Raw genomic sequence first — 19,847 nt, 5'->3', positions numbered from 1 at the left:
ATTTAATTGATGACCAGTGAAGAAGGATACTTCTCATTTATTAGCCATTTATAGTTCTTCTGATAGTTGTTAGTTCTTTTATGTAATTTTTCTCTAGGGTATTTGTTTTCTTATTGGTTTGAATGGGTTCTTTGCATATTACGGTTTTGACTCTTTATATTACTTTTGTAAATATTTTTACACTTTGTTCTTCACTTTAAATTCTGTTTATATATTTTTAGTGTGTAGAAGTTTTAAAATTTTGTTGTCATATGTGAGTTTTGTCTTGATGTTCTTTCATTGCTTCTATGCTTAGAAAATCCTTTTCAAGATAAGATACATATAAATTGATAGTACTTTTTATGATTGCATTTTTAATATTCAGTGCTTCAAGTCTATCTTAAATTTACTTTGGTTTATAATGTGTAAGACAGCTCTAAAATTTCTTTTTTTTTCTTTAGTAATTAGCTTCACTATTTATTGACCAATATTTTGCCCCCCACTATTTATAGCATAACTTTTCTTCATACACTAAATTCTTCTGAGCACTGGAGACTAAAAACTGTTCCTGGGGTTTCTATTGGTCTTTCTGTTGATTTCCTGCTGAGTATCACATTGTTTTAATTAGATTTTTTTTTCAAAATGAAAATTTTTAAAAGGGCATTTTTTTTCCTAATGCCTCAATGCCACCAAAGGGCCATTTAGCTAAAAAAAAAAAATCTATATAGGTACTTCTAGTTTAAAAATGGTGACATGCAGATAGCCTTTCTCCCTTCTACTTCTGGAAATTAGCCTCAGGCAACAAAGACCATGAGAAACAATTTCCATTGTTGGCCCGTCCAGGAGATGGCTGAAATCTTGTAACACAAAGTAGGCGGCAAGCTTTTCCCAAGTAGCAGAGGTTGAGGGGGGGTGCATGCGGGAGGCACCCTGGCTACAGAGGGTAGGAAGGGAAAGCTTATTTTGCAAAGATGAGTGGCAGACTCAGAGGAGTTGAGTCAACATCTCTTGTTTGCCAAAGAGGTTGGAGGTGTGTGGACTGCCAATGGGAGCTTCTCTGCACCTACCTGGCTTCCAAAAAGTAGGAGAGGGAGAGCCAAGTAAAAAATCACGCCATGAGCCAGATTTCTAGGAAGCTGTGGGGCGGGGGGCTCGTGGAAAGTCTGCATTGTGATAAACCCTCTTCATGGGCTGGAATGAAAGATAAGTCAAATGAAGTTGTATATAAATCCTGAGTCTTACTTAGGGAAACTCCTGCTTGGCTGGAACCCAAGTGACTTTACCTTCCCATCCCTGTGTGCACACTAACCTCTTCCACAGCTGGCCCAGCGAGCACTCATCTTCTAATGAGCAATCAAAAAGGAAACAACGCAGGAAAACTTGTGACCAAACATTCATTGTGAATAAAACAATTGAATAAAGCCAACATGTGCCTGAAGCGTATTCGGAAAGCAGCGATACAGGACTTCAAGGAGGATACAGCAAGGTGAGGAGAGGAGATGAAATGTGACCTGGCGGGATTCAGGAGAGAAAAGACAAAAAAAGTGAAGCCATCGCAGAAATAAAAGCAAGACCGAAAGGGACACAGGGAGTCAGGCGAGCATAGAGAAGAAATAGCAAGAATATGAGAGATGGAATGGAAATAAAGAATTAACAAGTAACAGGGAGGAAGTGAATAAAATGGAATACTTAGAGAAGAGACAGAGCACGTGCATTATGAGAATCCCCTGAAGAAAAGACTAGCCAGCGTAAGAGAGGAAGAAGGGAGAGGTAGCATAAGCATTTTGGTTTCTTCCATCTAGTAACTTTGGTGCTACACTGGCAAGTATTTAGAATGAGAATTATAAAGATAAAAAATTCGAAGTTGTAGGTGAGGGGACGAGAGGAGCAAGGAAGGGAAGGTAGGCTATTGTAGTGAATTAGTGGATGTTGTCTAAAAGGTATTAAAGTTACGGTTAAACTTCAAACTAGAACAAAAATACAAACCTCCCCAATGATCCGACCAAAGAAGGCAAAGCAAACAGATGTGTGGTGAAAGATTTTGGAAGAGTGATCAAAACAAGAAGCATAACATAAAATAATGCAGCAGAGCTAAGACCAAGTTTATCTGTCAGGTGAACAGGTGTAAACATCATCCAGGACGGGAAAAAGAATTTTAAGATTGATCGCAAAGCTAAACACAGCTGTATTACATAGGAGACATAAAAAACAAAGTGGTCCAGGAAGGATGCACATAAACATATGGAACAGAGGTATAGGTAGTCAGATTCAAAGAAAAATCTGGGATCACGGTCTCAATATGAGAAAAGACTAGATTCAGAGCAGAAAGGAATAAGTGAGCATGTTATGATGCTACGCGGTACAACCCACCACGAAGATAAAGTTGTGAATCTTTACACCAAGTCGAACAGCACCAGCCCTCCCAAAGCAAGAAAACAAGCGGTACCAGGTGATAGAGATTTACAGTAGTGATGGGAGGTTAAACTCATCTCTCAGCTCATGACAGAGTAAAGGACAGAAATGAGGCTGGGCTAGAGGTGCCCAATTAAAATAATGAGTAAGGTACACCTAACATAGATGTTGGACTCCAAGCCCCAAAGACAGAGAATACACCTTCTTTTCAGGTGCCCGAAAGACCTTCATAAAACTGAGCATTCACAAAAACCTCAGTAAATTCCCTGAAATAGAAATAACATAGACAAGGATGATAGGGGAAAATGAGTAATGGCTGGTAGAGCAAAGGGACCACCCCGCCTGAATAGATCCAATTCTGAGTGGACACTGCTCCACCACACTGCGCTACACCCGTGAGTGTCAGCCCTGAATGCAGACAGTGTGCTCTGAGCACGGAGTAATGAAATAGAAATCCATGACAAACCCAGAAAATAAAGAGCCGTAACAACAACACAGCTCTTAACTCAGGTGAAAGAAGAATTCCAAACCAAACTGGAGATATGTAGGAGATAGTACAAACACTTCATAAGGATCTGGCGGGGGGTTGAAGGGCTAAGATGGAAGAGCTTAGTCATAAAGAAATACATTCATGTATTCTTCTTTCAGCTTTTGGATTGTCTTTCCTTGTCCCTGTAACCCTCTCCTGCTACTGCCATTCATTTCTTCTCAGGTGACCTCCGAGTGTCTTGAAGGAATGGATTTCTGTGGCACATTCCAGAGCCGTCTCAGCACAGAGGTGTCTCTAGCGCTCAGTCAGGGTTTTCTCTATATAATTTTTTTCTCTTACTGTATGTCTATAGAAAGAGATTTATGATAAGGAATTGGTTTGTGCATAATGGAGGCTGAGAATCCCAAGATCTGTAACCAGCAAGCTGGGGACCCAGGAGAGCTGATGGAGTAAGTTCCAGTCTGAGTCTGAGTCCAAAGGCAGAGGAAGACTGACGTCCCAGCTTGAAGACAGTCTGAGAGCAAATTCTTCCTTATTCAGCCTTTTTGTTGTATTCAGTCCTTCAGTGGATTGGGTGAGACCCACCCACACTGGGGAGGGCAATCTGCTTTACTCAGTCTACTAGCTCAGATACTAAACTCACCAGGAACAGTCTCACAAACACAACCAGAATAGCGTTCAACCAAATATTTGGACACCCTGTGGCCCAGTCAAGTTGACACATAAAATTAATCATCACAGCTACTAAGAGACATAGAAGAATTCCTGGACAAATGGGAAAAAAAAAAGTGATTTTCGTTGGAAGCTTCGGTATTTAAAAGATGTCAGTTCTCCTTAAGTTTATTTATAAAATTAACACGATCCCAATAAAAATACAAACAGGATTTTTGGGAATTTGATAAGTGGATTCTAAATTTCATATGGCAGAATGCACAAGTTAAAATAGCCAGAAATATTCTGAAAAAGAAGCCCTACCTGGCACTACCATAAGTGAATGAGCTCAGAGCTGCCTTTTAAGCTGCTGTTCTTAAGTTGCTCTTGTCCCTCAGCCTCACTGCTTTTGCTCAGATCTTTGACCGCACAGCATGTTCCTGCCACAGGACCCTTGCTCAGACTTTTGGCTATTTGAATGATGTGTGTTGCACCTACTCAGTCATCACTTCTTTAGGGAAATCTTTCCTTCTCACGTCTCTGATGGTAAGTCACTTTCTTTGTTTTCTCTTTTTTTTTTCTTGCACACATTTCAGTTTGTAATTATGTAATCAATAGTGTGGTTGTCTGATAAATGTTCTTTTTGTTAGTAGGGTGTAACCTCAGTGCCTGACCTTGAGTAAGTTTTCAGTAAATATTTGTTGATGAATAATCTCCAGGCTGCTGGACTTTGAAGGGTGATTTAGACTCAGCAGCTGTCTTCTAAACTCAGTAATCAGGAGTCTGCCTAATGTGAGCCCTGTCCCGATATGCATTGCGTTGAGATCTTAACGTGTTTTTTCTCTCACCCATGCACATCTGAAGATGTAAATGATTTTTGGTAGTGTTCTGCTTTAGATTGTAACCATCTAAAATGAAGGGCCATATCTGAACTGTCTTGTGTGGCTTTTAATATTATGTCCAGTGGACACTGCTTTTTCATAAGAAGGAGATAGAACATTATGGAATGATTACATCATTTCCTGAAAAAGGATGCTAGTCATTGAAAGAAATAATCATAGCTATTGAAGAACTTATTTTCCTAATGAATTTTATAAAATGATGTACCATACAGGAGTGCCTGGGAGGCTCAGTCAGTTAAGGTTCTGACTCTTGATTGCAGCTGAGGTCATGATCTCAAGGTTGTAAGATTGAGCCTCGAGTCGGGTTCTGTGCTCAGTGTGGAGTCTACTTGAGATTCTCTCCCTCTCTGTCCCCCCCCCCCCCGCTTGCGCGCGCTCTCTCTCTTAAATAAATAAATACACAAAATCTTTAAAAACATAAAATAAAATGATGTGCCATACACACTCTACTTCATACCTCTCATAAGTGACCAAAGTCCTTATGTGGCCTGTTTTAGGAAATCTAGCTGTGGTGGTTAGGGTGGGGAAGTCACTTCTGAATATAAAGTGAGGCTGAACAGGATGTGGTTCTCTTATTAGATGTAGCTAAACGTTTTATGCTTTCTCCCCAGGAGTACATACCTACCATCTTCTTGGATATGTTGTGATTGGCAAACATGGGTTGTTACTAGGTGCACTGAAGGTTTTGCTTGGCATTTTGTGCATTGAAACGCACTAGTCATGACAACGCTTGTTATAAAGTTAAGGGCTTTGAGATGACTTTTGCATTCATGAACATTTCCAAACAGTAGTCTTTGGCAGTTCAGTAGCTGGGCAGTCATAAACCAGTTTTACTAGTGTGTCCCCTGAGGCCTTGTAGATAATTCCAGGAAACCCTCCTTTATGTGACCTCTTTCGTATTCCTTCAGAAATGAATGGCTTTCCTGTGTGTCTTTCACAAAGACCACAGGCCTTGGAAACTTCACAGAGGTAGGCATAGGTATCTGTCCAAGCTCAGGAATAATTCTCGAAAGAGGCTGGTCTCATGGCATAAGTAACAGAACCAGAGGTTGCAGACTATGACCCACAGGCCAAACCCATCAAATCTGCTCTGCAGATGTGTTTATTTGGATCATAGTTTTCTTTTTTTAAACATTGAAATTAGTTGCCAAGCTGAAAAAACTGGGAATTTTTACTTCAGAAAGTCTGGATATATGACTTGTCTTGAAAGATTGGAAAAACTTGGCCACGTGGAGATCCGCAGTTCTGCATTGGCTGCCATCCGTGGAACTGAGAGCTGTTGCCTGGCGGATGGGGGGAAGACTCCTCAGGCACCACTCCACTACCGTGGTCTCCCGCATTCATCTGAGTCAACTTCATGGGTCATGACCCCAAGATAGGCTATGAGATTGAGAATAAGTGGTATAGTGAATAATTAGGAAGGAGGCAGCCGTTTGCCTTCAACTCACACAATCTCTTTGGTAAACGAATGATGCCCTTTATTCAAAATATGAGGTGAGTTGATCATTTTTGTAGTCTGGAAACAGAAGGACAATGAAAACTGCCTCTTTGCTGTGGACGTTGTCACATTGAGTCTCTTCTGATAGTTTTGTGGGGACTCTTATCATCGGTTCTGGTCAGAGGTCAAGTAGCATTTGAGTTGGGTGGAAGGAAGCTCTCTAAAGTGGCAAAGGCCAATCCTTAAATGCCATCTTGGGAGAGCACATCATTCATTCCTGGGCTGCCTCCCACCTCCCTCAGAATTTTGAGAGTGAAATGATCTGGACGAGACACTGCCTGGGCAACATTTTCGAGACATTGGGACTACAAAGAATGCTCTGTGTTTAATCTTGCTCTGCACAGCTGCACAGAAAAAGATTGTTTAAAACTCTTCTTTATATTTTGTCTTTTGGGGGAACCCTGTCAGGAAATTTACGGCCATCCCTTGGAAGTCCCAGTCACTCGGGAGCAACTAAACCACTATCGGAATGCGGCCGAAAACGCTCGAAGTGAACTGGCGGCAACTTTGGTCAAATTTGAATGTGCTCAGTCTGAGGTAAGACTGCATCTTCGTGACTTCGAAATGGGCCATTTTATCTTCTAGAGTGAAGCTTTCTTCTAGAGTGAAGCAGAGTGTAGAGGTGATTAGAAATAGGACAGCTTTACACCTTTTGGCAAAGGTATTTATTCCTCTGGTTCATCTACTCCCCTTGTAGAGAACTCTTGAAAGGTTATGCATTTGCCGTGGTTCAAAGCAAAGTGATGTTGGCTGGTTCCCAGATGTCCGAGGAACTTCACAGCCTTGAGAGACCTGGAGGCACCTGATGACTTTGGTTGAAGCTGCCTTGGTGTTGGGGTATTTTTAGCATTTCCCTGAATGTGTACCTTTAATGTGGTTTGCTTGCAATCTGGAGGTCTTAGACTGGAATGCTGGATCCCTTCCTACTGCTAGTTCTGATTGGCTGGGGGAAATTCTAGGATGATGATTAGGATCCATCTTCCCTCTGGGCTGGATCAGGTCTATTGTGGAGTTTCTGAGAGAGTCTCTCTAGAACCATTCTGCTCATAGCCTGGTGGCCCTGAGGGGTCCGGGGCTTGCTTGTGAGGTAACTAGCCCTTTCACTGGGCTGCCAGGAGTCCACTGAGATGATTTGATACCTTCTGTGTGTGTGTGTGTGTGTGTGTGTGTGTGTGTGTGTGTGTGTGTGTGTGAAAAATTGTATGCATGTATACTCATAGTTCCAAAGAAGTACATGCATTCATAAAGTTTTCTTATAGGGTGGCTCTGATATCTTAATAGGGCGTATACGTTCTTCAGTATTTTGATGCCACAGAATTCATAAAGGTTAAGATGTTTCTTTTGTATAAAACCTATAAGGATTTTCCTTTTCTTCCATATTTTCCCCAGAAATTGGAATGTTATTTTTTTATTATTAATATTTTTTTATTGCCCACGATAAGGATCCTGAAGGCAAGTGGGAGAAATACAGTGACATATCAAACAGTCTGTATCTACTTAGGAACCAGTTGTGGTCCTGAAATTACAAATATCTTAGCTTATAGGTTTCTCGTTTCATTGTCTGTCAGCAGCAATAGCAGCAATGCAGATTTAGAAAATGAGTTACCATTGAAAAATATCGCTTTTTGCAAAATACACCACAAATATCTCTTGAGTGACACTAAATCACCTCGAGACATTGCTCAATTGGTTTTGAAAGAGACAGAATATAAAGTCCATTGTTTAGGCATATGTTCCCATCTGGTAATGTAGATACAAATATGAAAAAAAGAAAATAAAGTTGGATTAAGTCATGAACGAAAGAGTGAGATTTGAAATTATGGTTTTGGGTTTCTTAAAAGTACTTCACACTTAACACCACTGAAGTCTTCCTCCTTCTTATGGCTTTTCCATGTTAGCTTCGGGACCTCCGATCCAGGATGCTTTCGAAAGAAGCCTCCTGTCAAGAGTTGAAAGCTGAAATGGAGAATTACAAAGAAAATAATGCTAGAAAATCATCTCTCCTCACCTCCCTGAGAGACAGAGTTCAGGAGCTGGAAGAAGAATCAGCAGCACTTACCACTTCTAAAATTAGAACCGAAATCACAGCTCACACTGCAATCAAGGAGAATCAGGAGTTAAAGAAGAAAGTTGCAGAACTAGATGAGAACTTACAGTAAGGGTATTTCAATATATCTTGTAGTTGTTAGCATGAAAATACTAGCTCCTGATAGCAGGATATGCCCTTGAAGGTACTGGCGTGTTGTTGCCTTATTTGGCCCTGGAACTCAATTTGAAAAAAAAAAAATCTTGAAGCTCAAATATCTTTGGAGTCTTGAAACTTTTTCTCAAGCTCGTTTCCAAATGTTACCAGGAATCGTAACAAACAAGGCATTGTCCTTAAGCATGTTTATGTCCGATTGATTAGGGCTGCAAATGCTCATATACTGAATTTGGAAGATTTTCTGTAAGTAGAGGTTTAACCAGAGGCAGTGAAGTGGCACACAGAGGGAGGTGTTTATTCAAGAGCTGGCTATAAAACTACCCTGGAAGCCCAGACCACTCCAGACCACCCCGAACACTCCTCGTTAGCTTTTATTGCTCGTTTATGCGGAAAACTCACGAAACCTTAGTTTTCCACACTTAGTTCTGGCAAAAGATAATTATTGAGACAAAACTGGGAACTAGTTGTTCCAAAAATATACTTTTAAAATTCTGCGCGTAATGAATAACTTTAATAATAAGATGCTTGATATTTATTTTACTTATTCCATCTTAAAAAACAAAAAACCCCAGCACCACCACTCCTGTTCTCTTTTTCTCTCCCCATTTACAGCAAAACTCCTTAAAATGTTTGTACAGACTCATTGTCTCCAGTTCTTCTTCTCTCTTCTCTCTCGGGTCTCCTCCACTGAAACCACTCACTGTGGTGACCCATGACCACACACTGCGGATTAAATGGTCAGTCTTTTTTTTTTTTTCTTAAAGATTTTATTTATCTATTCAACAGAGAGAGAGACAGCGAGGGCGGGAACACGAGCAGGGGGAGTGGGAGAGGGAGAAGCAGTCTCCCCGCGGAGCAGGGAGCCCGATGCGGGGCTCGATCCCAGGACCCTGGGACCATGACCTGAGCCGAAGGCAGACGCTTAACGACGGAGCCACCCAGGCGCCCTAAATGGGCAGTCTTTGTCTCACTTGACTTACCAGTATGTCAGGCACAGTTGGTCTCTCTCTCTGAACCACCCGCTTCTTCTGGCTGCTAGGACAGCTTTGTATCTTTCATTTCTAGCTGCCCTGCCATAGTCTCTTTCATTTTCCCCGTCTCATCTCGTTGACTTCCAAAGACTGGAGTGCCTAGGCACTCAGTCCTTGAATCTCTTCTGATTTCTATCTAAATTCAGTCTCTTGGTGATCTCATGACTTCAAGTATGATCTAAATGCTAGTGATGCCCACATTTCTATGACTAGCCTGGATCTCTTCTCAGACCTCAAGAAAGACCCACATATTTTTACTACCTACGGGGCCTTAGCACGTGGATGTCCAGTGGGCATCTCACACTTAACATGGCCAAAACGGAGCTCCGGCTGTTCCCACAGAACCCTCCTGCTCCTTTCCTCACCTCTAGTGATAATTCCATTCCTCTAGTCCATCAGGTCAACAACCTTGGTCATCATCCTTGGTCCTCTTGCTCTTTCACACTCTGTGTCTGATCCTTCAACAAGTCCCCTCATCTCTACTTGCAGAATAAATCTACATTTTGACTACTTCCCATTGTTGCTCTCATTGCCACTAACCTGATTCCAGGGACTACCATCTCTCTCCGGGATGTTTGCAGTAGCCTCCGAAGTGATTTTCCTGCTGCTGCCTGTGACCCTCGCAGCCAGAGTGATCCTGTAAAAACACAATAGATCTCTTTGGTCCTCTGCTCAGAGGCCTGCAGTGACTTCTCTTCTCTCTCAGGGTAAAGACAAAGGATATTCTATGACCTAGAAGGCTCATCCTGACCTGGTTTTGCTTCTATTCTCTCTTTCCATTCTTTTCATTTCAGCTCACTGGCTTCTTTGCTGTCCTTTGAACGTAACAGGTGTGTTCCTACCTCAGGACTTTTGCACTTGCTAATCCCTTGGCCTGGAAAGCTCTTCCCCCAGATACGGCATGGCTGCCCCTCTGCTCCCTTTAGGTCTTCACTCAGAAGTTGCTTTCTCAGGTCTTCCATGAGTGACTACATCTAAAATTTTACTCTGCTCCCCTGCCAAATATTTCTTCTTCCCTTTTCTGCTTAATTTTTTCTCTCCAGCTTTTTTGTTTTTTTATAACAGTATACATTTCACATACATTGATTTTGATTACTGTCCATCTTCCTGACTAGAACGTAAGCTCCGTGAGGGCAAGGATGTTCATCTGTTTTGTTCACTACTGTATCTTTAGTACCTTTGATTGGGCTTGGTGCATAGTGAGTATCCAGTAAATATTTACTAAATAAATGAATAATACAAGTGATATGTACTAATTGTAAAAAAATTTTTTTAAGATATAGAAAATTGCCAAAAATATTAAAATTATTCAAGACCTTATGATTTCTGAAAAGCTATACTTCAAATTTTGGTGAACAGGTTTTCAGGTAGTTGACATCATATAATGAACTATGTTTTTTACTGAATAATATGTTGTAGACATATATTTCTTAAGATTTTATTTATTGATTGATCTGGAGCCAGGAGGAAGGGCAGAGGGAGAGAGAGAGAGAATCTCAAGCAGGCTCTGTGCTGAGCGTGGAGCCCAGCATGGGGCTCGATTCACGACCCTGAGATCATGACCTGAGCCAAAATCAAGAGTCGGGCACTTAACCAGCTGAGCCACCCAGGCGCCCCTATGTTATACATATTTTAAAAAGTCACTCATGGTATCATCTTTAATAGCCCATGGTACCCATTGCCTGACATATCATAATTTACTTACCAGTTCTTTTTGTTATTTCTTGCAGACATTCAGGTTAGTTTCACTCAAAGAATTATTATAAACCAAGTGTATTCATTTGTATTCATATTTTCACATTGATGTGATTATGTCCTTAGGGTAGATTCCTAGGACTTTGTTGGGTCCAAGTGAAATGCAAATAGAAGTGGGAACAGTTCAGCCACACTTGGGATGGAGAAGCAAGATTGAAGCCTTGGACTGAATGGGTGGATTCATACACGTAAATCAATCCATCCACATCATAGCATTAACTGTGCTTTTCGTGAGCCAGAGAGACTGAATAAATTTTACCTTTTATATGCTGAAAATAAGAACTTAGAGATATATTGATGTTGGTCTTTTATTGTTATACATTTTTCTAAATAGAAATATGATATGCTTTTGAGTGTATGCAATTACATGCTTTGTTAATCTTTGAATAGAATGAAAGAATTTGCAGTAAACACTCAACATGGTAAAAAGGGAAAGCAATAATCATGTTTATTATCTAGGGTACTGAAAAAATGATACCAAATTACTGAAATGATTCTAATTTGCCTTTAAAGTATGTCTGTCTTTTGATGATCTCTTAGTCTCTAACATTTAAAGCATTAGAAATAGACCGTGCTATTTCAGCAAACCTATCTGAGATTTGAAATGAAATATTCATAGCAGAGCATAATCAACTGATTTTCCTTGACTGGCCCATCTCAATACTCTTTAAACACTCTGGATGTATGAAAACTAATAATGGTCTTTGCTGGTGATTGAACATCTCTCTCTTCTAGAGAGGGGGATCATCCACTGCTCCTGATATATTTTTTATTATAGTTATGCTTGGCCTGACCCAGGGTATGCCCTAAGTAACCCTTATATAGATCACTGCATAGTGTCTGAAAATAAAGCAAAGGATGATACGCTAGAAGAAATATAGCAGTACTGTCCTTCTTCATGAGGACCCAACAGAGACCCATGACTATATACATCCATTGTGATCTAGAGATTTCCTGCCACTTCTGCAGATCCTAAATGGTCAAGGACAAGAGTCAGAGAGTCTGTCTCCTTTGCTGTTACTAGATCTAAGATGCCATGAAGATTTTTGTACATTTCTGCTAAGTGTAGGTGCCTGGCTTTGACTTTTCTCCTTCCTGTACAGGGCTCACATGACAATGATGTGCTCTGTGTCCAGGAAACTGTTGTGATGAAAGTGATGATTGGATCAGAGAGCTTAAGTTCTGAACTTTGTTTGACGAATGATCTCTTCTATAGTGTTACAACTTGACGTATGTGTTATTTGCCCTATAGAAAGTGTTTAAAGGAAAATGAGGAGAATAAGAATCAAGTCTCGAAGAATTGCAGGAAACATGAGGAATTTCTATCTCAACTTGGTGACTGCTTAGATCCAGAGAAGAAGAATGAAAAGGCATCAGATGAAGATTTAATTCTAAAGGTGTATGCACATGAAAAAGACAATAAGTGTAGCGGTCATTCTGACATATGCCCTGAACGGAAGTGCTGTGTTTGAGTCTGGGGGTGGCAGAGGAATGGGACAGTAGCCCAAGTATGGCATTAATTGACTCTGTGACCTGGGACAAACCTTTTCACCTCTCTGAGCTCTATTCCAAAATCCTTTCCAACATTGTTTAGGATTAATTACTCTCCAGAAAAGATTAATTGTTTTGTCTAAAATATATTTAGGTTGCCAAATACAGTTAATTATTCATCTTAACAATGTGTTTTAGGGAGTTTTTTTGTTTTAGTTACAGACAGAAGCATACACACATGCAACCCAAACCAAAACCAGCTGTGTCATTTTTCGGATACTTACTGAGTATAAGGTTAAGATTAGTTCTAAAGTACTTTTTAATTTTCCATTGAAATCAAATAATAAAAAGGTTGCCAGTAAGGTGGAAATTAGTTGGATCAGCGAATAATTCACTTGGCACATAGTGATTCATTAGGGTACCTGACAACGTTGGAGGTCCCACCCTGTCTTTGCTTATTTCACACCTTTCATATCCTTGCTTCCTGACAGATCTCCTTGCCCCCAATCTTTTTTATTAAAATTGAGGCGTAATTGACATGCAACATTATATTAGTTTCAGGGGTACAGCATAATGATTCAACACTTCTATACACTGTGAAATGATCACCATAGTAAGTCTGGTCACCATCTGTCACCATGAAAGCTTACAAAAAACTTATTTTTTTCTTGGGAGGAGAATTTTCAAGATGTACTTTCCTGGCAACTTTCAAATGTGTACTAGGATACTGTTGACTGTAGGCACTATGCTGCACAGCGCATCTCCATCACCTATTCACTTCACAGCTGGACGTCTGTATCCCCCAACCCCTTCCCCACTGGCAACAACCACTCTGTTATTCTTATTCATGAGCTTGTGTTTTGTGTTTTGTTTTGTTTGCTCATTTGTTTTTTAGATTCCACACATAAGTGAAAGCATAGAGTATTTGTCTTTCTCTTGACTTAGTTCACTTAGCATAATACTCTCAAAGTCCATCCATGTTGTCACAAATGGCAAAGTTTCATTCTCTTATTTTTTTTAAGAGAGTGCAAGTGGTGGGGGAGGGGCAGAGAGAGAGGGAGAGAGAGAGAATTTTAAGCAGGTTCCACACCCAGCACGGAGGCCAACGTGGGGCTCTATCTCACGGTCCAGACAGAGATCATGACCTGAGCCAAAATCAAAAGCTGGACCCTTAATGGACTGAGTCACCCAGGCGTCCCGCATATATCTTTCCTAAATAGTGTTTTTATTTTCTTGGGATAAATACTCAGAAGTGGAATTGCTGGATCATATGGTAATTCTATTTTTAATTTTTTGAGGAGCCTCCATACTGTTTTCCACAGTGGCTGTACCAGTTTACATTTCCACCCACAGTGCACAAGCTTTCCTCTTTCTCCACATCCTCTCCAACAGTTACTTTTTATCTTTTTGGTATTAACCATTCTGATGGATGTAAGATGTAAACTGAAACCTCATGTGGTTTTGATTTGTATTTCCTGGATGATGAATGATGTTGAACATCTTTTCATGTGTCTGCCATCTGTATGTCATCTTTGGCAAAATGGCTATTCAGGTCCTCTGCCCATTTTTTTTTTTTAAAGATTTTATTATTTATTAGAGAGAGAGAAAGAGAGAGCAAGCATGTGCACACACATGAGCAGTGGGGAGAGGCAGATGGAGAGGGAGAGGCAGACTCCACTGAGCAGGGAGCTGGACGTGGGGCTCAATCCCAGGACCCTGAGATCATGACCCAAGCTGAAGACAGACGTTTAACTGACTGAGTCACCCAGGCATCCCTGCCCATTTTTTTAATTGTATTTTTTTCCTATATGCATTCTCTATATATTTTGGATATTAACCTCTTGTCAGGTATATGATTTGCAAATATTTTCTTCCCATTCAGTAGGTTGCCTTTTCATCTTGTTGATGGTTTTCTTGGCCATGTAGAAGCTTTTCAGTGTGGTATAGTCTCACTTGTTTATTTTTGTTTTGCCTTTGCTTTTGGAGTCAGATCAAAAAAAAAAAAATTGCCAAGACTGATGTCAGTGAGTTTACTGTCTGTGTTTTTTTCCCAGGAATTTTATGGTTTCAGGCCTTATATTCAACTCTAATCCATTTTGAGTTCATTTTTGTGTGTGCTATAAGATAGTAGTCTAGTTTTATTCTTTTGCATGTGGCTGTCCAGTTTTCTCAACATCACCTATTAAAGAGACTGTCCTTTCCATATTGTATATTTGTGCCTCCTTTGTTGTAAATTAATTGACCACATGTGTGTGGGTTTATTTCTGGTCTCTCTATTCCATTCTGTTGATCTATTGTCTGCTTTTATGTTGTTACCATACTGTTTTGATGATGATACCTCTGTAATATCGTTTGGAATCAGGGAACAGGATGCCTCCAGTTTTGTTCTTTCTCAAGATTGTTATGTCTATTGAGGCTCTTTTGTGGTTCCATACAGACATTATCACTGTTCTGTGTCTCTGCAAGATGCCATTGGGATTTTGATAGGATTGCATTGAATCTATAGATTGCTTTGAGCAATACAGACTTTCTAACAGTATCAACTCTTCCAGTCCATGAGTGCAGAGTATCTTTCCATTTATTTGTGTCTCCTTCAGTTTCTTTCATTAACCCATGCAGCCAGTCTTAAAGGCCCCATCTCGGAGTTTTATTAGTAAGCTTCCCAACTGTACTTCCAGAAAACTGCAAAATCATTTCCGTTAACTTGAGGATGTGTTGCACTTGGCTGATGGGTTTTGATAGCTGAGGCGTGACAGCCTTGAGGGTGCTGGATGCATCTCCTCTTCCCTGTTGCACACCTGTGACCGGGAGCCTGGCTGTGAAAGTCCACAGTGCAGTGCAGTTCGGGAGACTGTTTTTAAAGCCACGTGATGGGGAGAAGAAAAGAGAACGAAGAACCTTCTTCTTTCATGACACCCTTTCCCCCGTCAGAGACTAGCTCCAGGTGCTAATCTGGGAGTTGATACTGTATTAATTATGCCTCATTGTCTTCTGTATTTCCAATGCTTTGACATCTGGGGCCTTGCTGACCCAGGAGAGACTGACTCAGAGGGTTAGCCAGTTCCTCGTCAGTGATCCTCCTGGGAGCCTGGCTTTCATATGCAAACCAGCCGCTCCCACATCCCCAGCCAGTTTCTATATCAGGCTCTGGGCCGGTTTCTGTATCAGGCTCTGGGCTGCTGTCCGCCTTCCGCCTTCCCTGATCACCACAGGGCTAGGTACCCGACAGCTAGGGACAGCCCTTACACTCCTCAGAGTACTAACTAGCTAGTCCCGAACCTGCTCACCTCGCCTTGCTCACTCGCTCCTATGCAAACCACAACAAGGACTCTTGCCTCTGTTTTCCTTTGCTGTCCTGTCTCCTGACTGACCCATGCTTCGCTGCGCGGCCTTGTACGGCAGGGCGTGCCCCCCCTTCTGGAAAACTGTGAGTAACAAACTGCTTTTCAAGGGCAGCTCTCTCCAGATCTGTTCACCGCACCATATGTGAATAACAAAAGAAACTATATTTTAAAACAGGTACTGGAATTCTAGGGCTTTAGCATCTCAAAAAAAAAAAAAAATCACTGGCCAAGAGCAGAAAGGTTGCTATCTTATCAACACTCACCCAGGTGTTTCCCCGGAGGAGTGGAACAAAACCACTCCTTCAATTTCAAAACCCATTTCCTCCCTTTTATAGCTCTCCCAACCCCATGTGCACCGCCCCCCAAGAAACCAAAGAGGCGTTCCTAAGGACTTAGTTTGACATCCATTTCACAGGTATTTAGTGAGTGACTACTATAGGCTAGACACGATTCTGGGTGCTGGTGGTGCCGCAGTGAATGGGATAAGACTAAATCTGTGCTCTCCCAGAAGTTTCGTTATTGTGAGATAAAGATAATGAGGACAAAACAAATATCCAATATTATCCCACCTAGTAAATGGGGTTGTGGGCATAGAGAGTGAGGCAGGGTAGAGGCGTGGCAGGCTAGTTGAGGCAGATTGGCCGAGGCTTGCCCCTCTGAGGTGGGGACTTCTTTTTTTAAGTTCACTTAATTAACATATAATGTATTATTAGTTTCAGAGGTGGAGGTCGGTGATTCATCAGTCTTATATAACACCCAGTGCTCATGACATCACATGCCCTCCTTAGTGCCCATCCCCCAGTTACCCCATCCCCCCACCACCATCCCCTCCAGTGACCCTGTTTGTTTCCTATGATTAAGACTCTCCGATGGTTTATCTCCTCTCTGATTTCGTCTTGTTTTACTTTTCCCTCCCGTCCCCTAAGATACTCTGGTTTGCTTCTTAAATTCCATATATCAGTGAGATCCTATGATACATGTCTTTCTCTGATTGGCTTATTTCCCTTAGCATAATACCCTCTAGTTCCATCCTTGTTGTTGCAAATGGCAAGATTTCATTTTTTTGGTGGCTCAGTAATATTCCATTGTGTGTATATATATATATATATATATATATACCACATCTTCTTTATCCATTCATCTGTCGGTGGACATCTGGGCTCTTTCCATAGTTGGCCTATTGTGGACATTGCTGCTATAAACATTGGGGTGCAGGTAACCCTTTGGATCACTACATTTGTATCTTTGGGGTAAATCCCCAGTAGTGCAATTGCTGGGTCATAGGGTAGCTCTGTTTTCAATTCGCTGAGGAGCCTCCATGCTGTTTTTCAGAGTGGCTGCACCAGCTTGCATTTTGAGGTGGGGACTTTTGAAGGATGTTGGGGACTGAGCATACACATATGCGGAAATGTGTTCAGGAGAGTGGGAACAGCCCTGAGTTGGGAGCAGGGCACCATGTTGGCCGGGTGCTGAGGCTGGCCACTTCCCCAGATACTGACTCTATAATGTGGGGTCTCATCTCTTCCTGTAGGCGTCCTCACGGCCCTCCAGGAGGACCTCCAGGCTGAGCTGTCTGCAGGGCTGATTCCCTGGGCCAATAAGCCTGTCTGATTTCATTTTCCCCTCCTTGTAAATCTTACAGATCTTACTCCTGCTTTCAGCTGACAACCCAAATGCACAACATAGAGAGTGAAAAGCTCTGCTAATCCCAATGATAGCCACTGTTTGAGCATGTTATTCAGGATTTTTCTATGCTTATATTAATTAGAAGGATTTTCTTTTTAAAAAGAGAGTCCCTCTTTCTTCTGTGTGTGTTTCCCCCAGTGCCAGGTAGCGCCTTGCATGCAGTTGGCGCCAGTGGACGTGGGCAGAATAGAAGTCCCTTGCTTCCTCCCCTGCTGTAATCTCTGTAGAACATCACCTTTCCTCTATTATTTAAGCCAGGGGCTTGCTGACGCTTGCTCTGTCGGGAAGCTTTTGGCAAGACTCTCAGCAGTGTTGCCTGGAGCTATCTTTTGATTAATTTTAATTTGATCACTGGGTCTGTGCATAACAATAGTTTAGAGGCTGCTTTTGAAAATGTGTTCTTTTGACTGGATGGAGGGATAGTGCTTTCACTGGTTTCATGTGATCATGCAGTCAGCGGGGTACATAGATCAGAGTTGCTTAGAGGAAGCCGTGTGAAATTGCTAATTTTTATAGGATTGCTAATATTATAGTAATTGCTTTCTCTGCAGCTTAGAGAGCTTTGCGAGGAAAATACATTCGTGAAAGGACAGATTGTTACTCTTGAAGAGACTATAAATGTCCATGAGATGGAAGCAAAAGCTAGCAGAGAAACCATCACGAGGCTGGTTTCAGAAGTAAACAGAGAGCAGAAAAAAGCTGCCTCCTGCACCGAGGAGAAAGACAAGCTGAACCAGGTACAGTATGTGAAGTGTGCATGTGCACCTGCGATCATGTTTATGAAGCAGAAATTGAAAACCAGATGTGGGTGAGCACACTGGCGTTACTGACCACAGTTTCAAAAGGCTGCTGTCAGCAGGAGGGCTGGTGGCAGCATGGGACGTGGTGACCCGAGCAGGCCGTTGGGTACATAGTTTTTTCCTCATTAGAAAAAAAAAAAAAAGACACACAACACATTTAAAAGTAGAGTTTGTAGAGAATTTTGTCCTGCTTTAGTTAGACTCTAAGGATTTTTGAAGCTCAAACATTAACTTTTTTTGAAAAGTAGGTAATGCATCCACCAGATACAGAATTCCAAATAGACATAAGGGTTTATGGTGAAAATCGTCCCCACCCCCACCCCTCCCACCAGCCACCCAGTTGTTCTCCTCAGAGGCAACCTCTGTTAACAATTATTTTTTTTTATATACCTTTCTAGAAATGTTCTTTGATGTGTATACTTATTCTTTTTCTTTTTTTAATTTTAATACAAATAGCAACATGCTCTGCATTATATTTTTCCCTTCATTTATTTTTTGACACAAAATGGTAATATACCACACACTATTATAAGCAAGGCTGCTATGAATAATCTTATATTTTTTGGCATGCATGAGAATATATCAGTGAGACAAAAACCCTAGAAGTATACTTGCAGGGTCGAAGGAGATGAGTGTTACTTAGAAGAGACCATCAAAGGGAAGTTCCTCAATGCTAGACCGTTATTTGTACAATGAATTGCTTGATCTTTTCAAATTACCCCAAGCTCTGTTTGAGCATGCCAATTAATACTGTATGTTTTTTAACACTATATAATCTTTCAATTAAATTTTTATATTTTTGTGACAAAGAAACTAATTATGGGATTAATAATAATGGTGAATTTTCAAAAGCAAAAGTGAGCCAATGCAATCAGTTAACAAAGTACGTAAGAGACAATTAAGTGGTAAAGGAGATGTAGTTCAAAATTAGGAAATGACTGGACTGGATTCAGGTTAAATGATTTTGGCAAGGGCACTTCAAAGCTTAAGTTGTAGACTTCATGTTATAGGCAAGTCATGCTAGATTGTTCCTTGTTGCTGACACTAAGTTTGCCCATCTCTTTAGCATAAAGGGACATTTTTTTTTCTTCTGCAGTTAAATAAGGTATCTCTGGGCATATTATTTCTGATAACTGGCAGATTATTTCTGTTCCCCATTGACTTTACTGAGTGGTGTTATCATCATTGATTTTTGTCTGGATTAATTTACATCATGGGTGGCAAAAAGGTAATATTCTAATTTTACCATTCCTTCTGCTTATTAGCTGGCATTAAAGCTTTTTATTTCTTTTCTTTTCAGTTCTATGGACCCATGGATTTTTATTTACTCACTGTGTTACCATCAATTACTTTTTTTTTTTTTTTGGTGCTCCAAATTCACTATATCGGCTCAGTAGCAGCCCCTTTAAGATGGTCTCTGTGACCTTGTAAACTGACTCTAGTCTTTTAACAGTTCTTTGCTTTTTCTGACAGAAGTCATCGCCTCTTAGGATCACTTAGAATTTTCAGATTACAGAACTAAAATCAGCCTGTATTGTAGGGAGCGTTGGTGCCTTTTCCTGGAGAATGGTGCTTAAAACCAAGATTTAGGCTCTCAGTGTGCTC

General features: G+C 41.0%; 1 protein-coding gene across 2 annotated transcripts in view; it reads left to right on the top strand.

Moving 5' to 3' along the window:
* Positions 1-19,847, top strand: part of CCDC170 (coiled-coil domain containing 170) — a 104,564-nt gene that overhangs the window by 32,925 nt on the left and 51,792 nt on the right. For both annotated transcript variants that reach the window (XM_027601691.2, XM_027601692.2), the window contains exons 3-6: positions 6,341-6,469; positions 7,831-8,087; positions 12,174-12,318; positions 17,994-18,179. In XM_027601691.2, the coding sequence (XP_027457492.2) occupies positions 6,341-6,469; positions 7,831-8,087; positions 12,174-12,318; positions 17,994-18,179 (717 nt within the window). The remainder of the gene's footprint in view (positions 1-6,340; positions 6,470-7,830; positions 8,088-12,173; positions 12,319-17,993; positions 18,180-19,847) is intronic.

This window comes from Zalophus californianus, chromosome 7 (assembly GCF_009762305.2).
Source record: "Zalophus californianus isolate mZalCal1 chromosome 7, mZalCal1.pri.v2, whole genome shotgun sequence".
NCBI lineage: Eukaryota > Metazoa > Chordata > Mammalia > Carnivora > Otariidae > Zalophus > Zalophus californianus.
The sequence above is the reverse complement of the archived record's forward strand: the minus strand, read 5'-3'. Positions and strand labels throughout refer to the sequence as shown.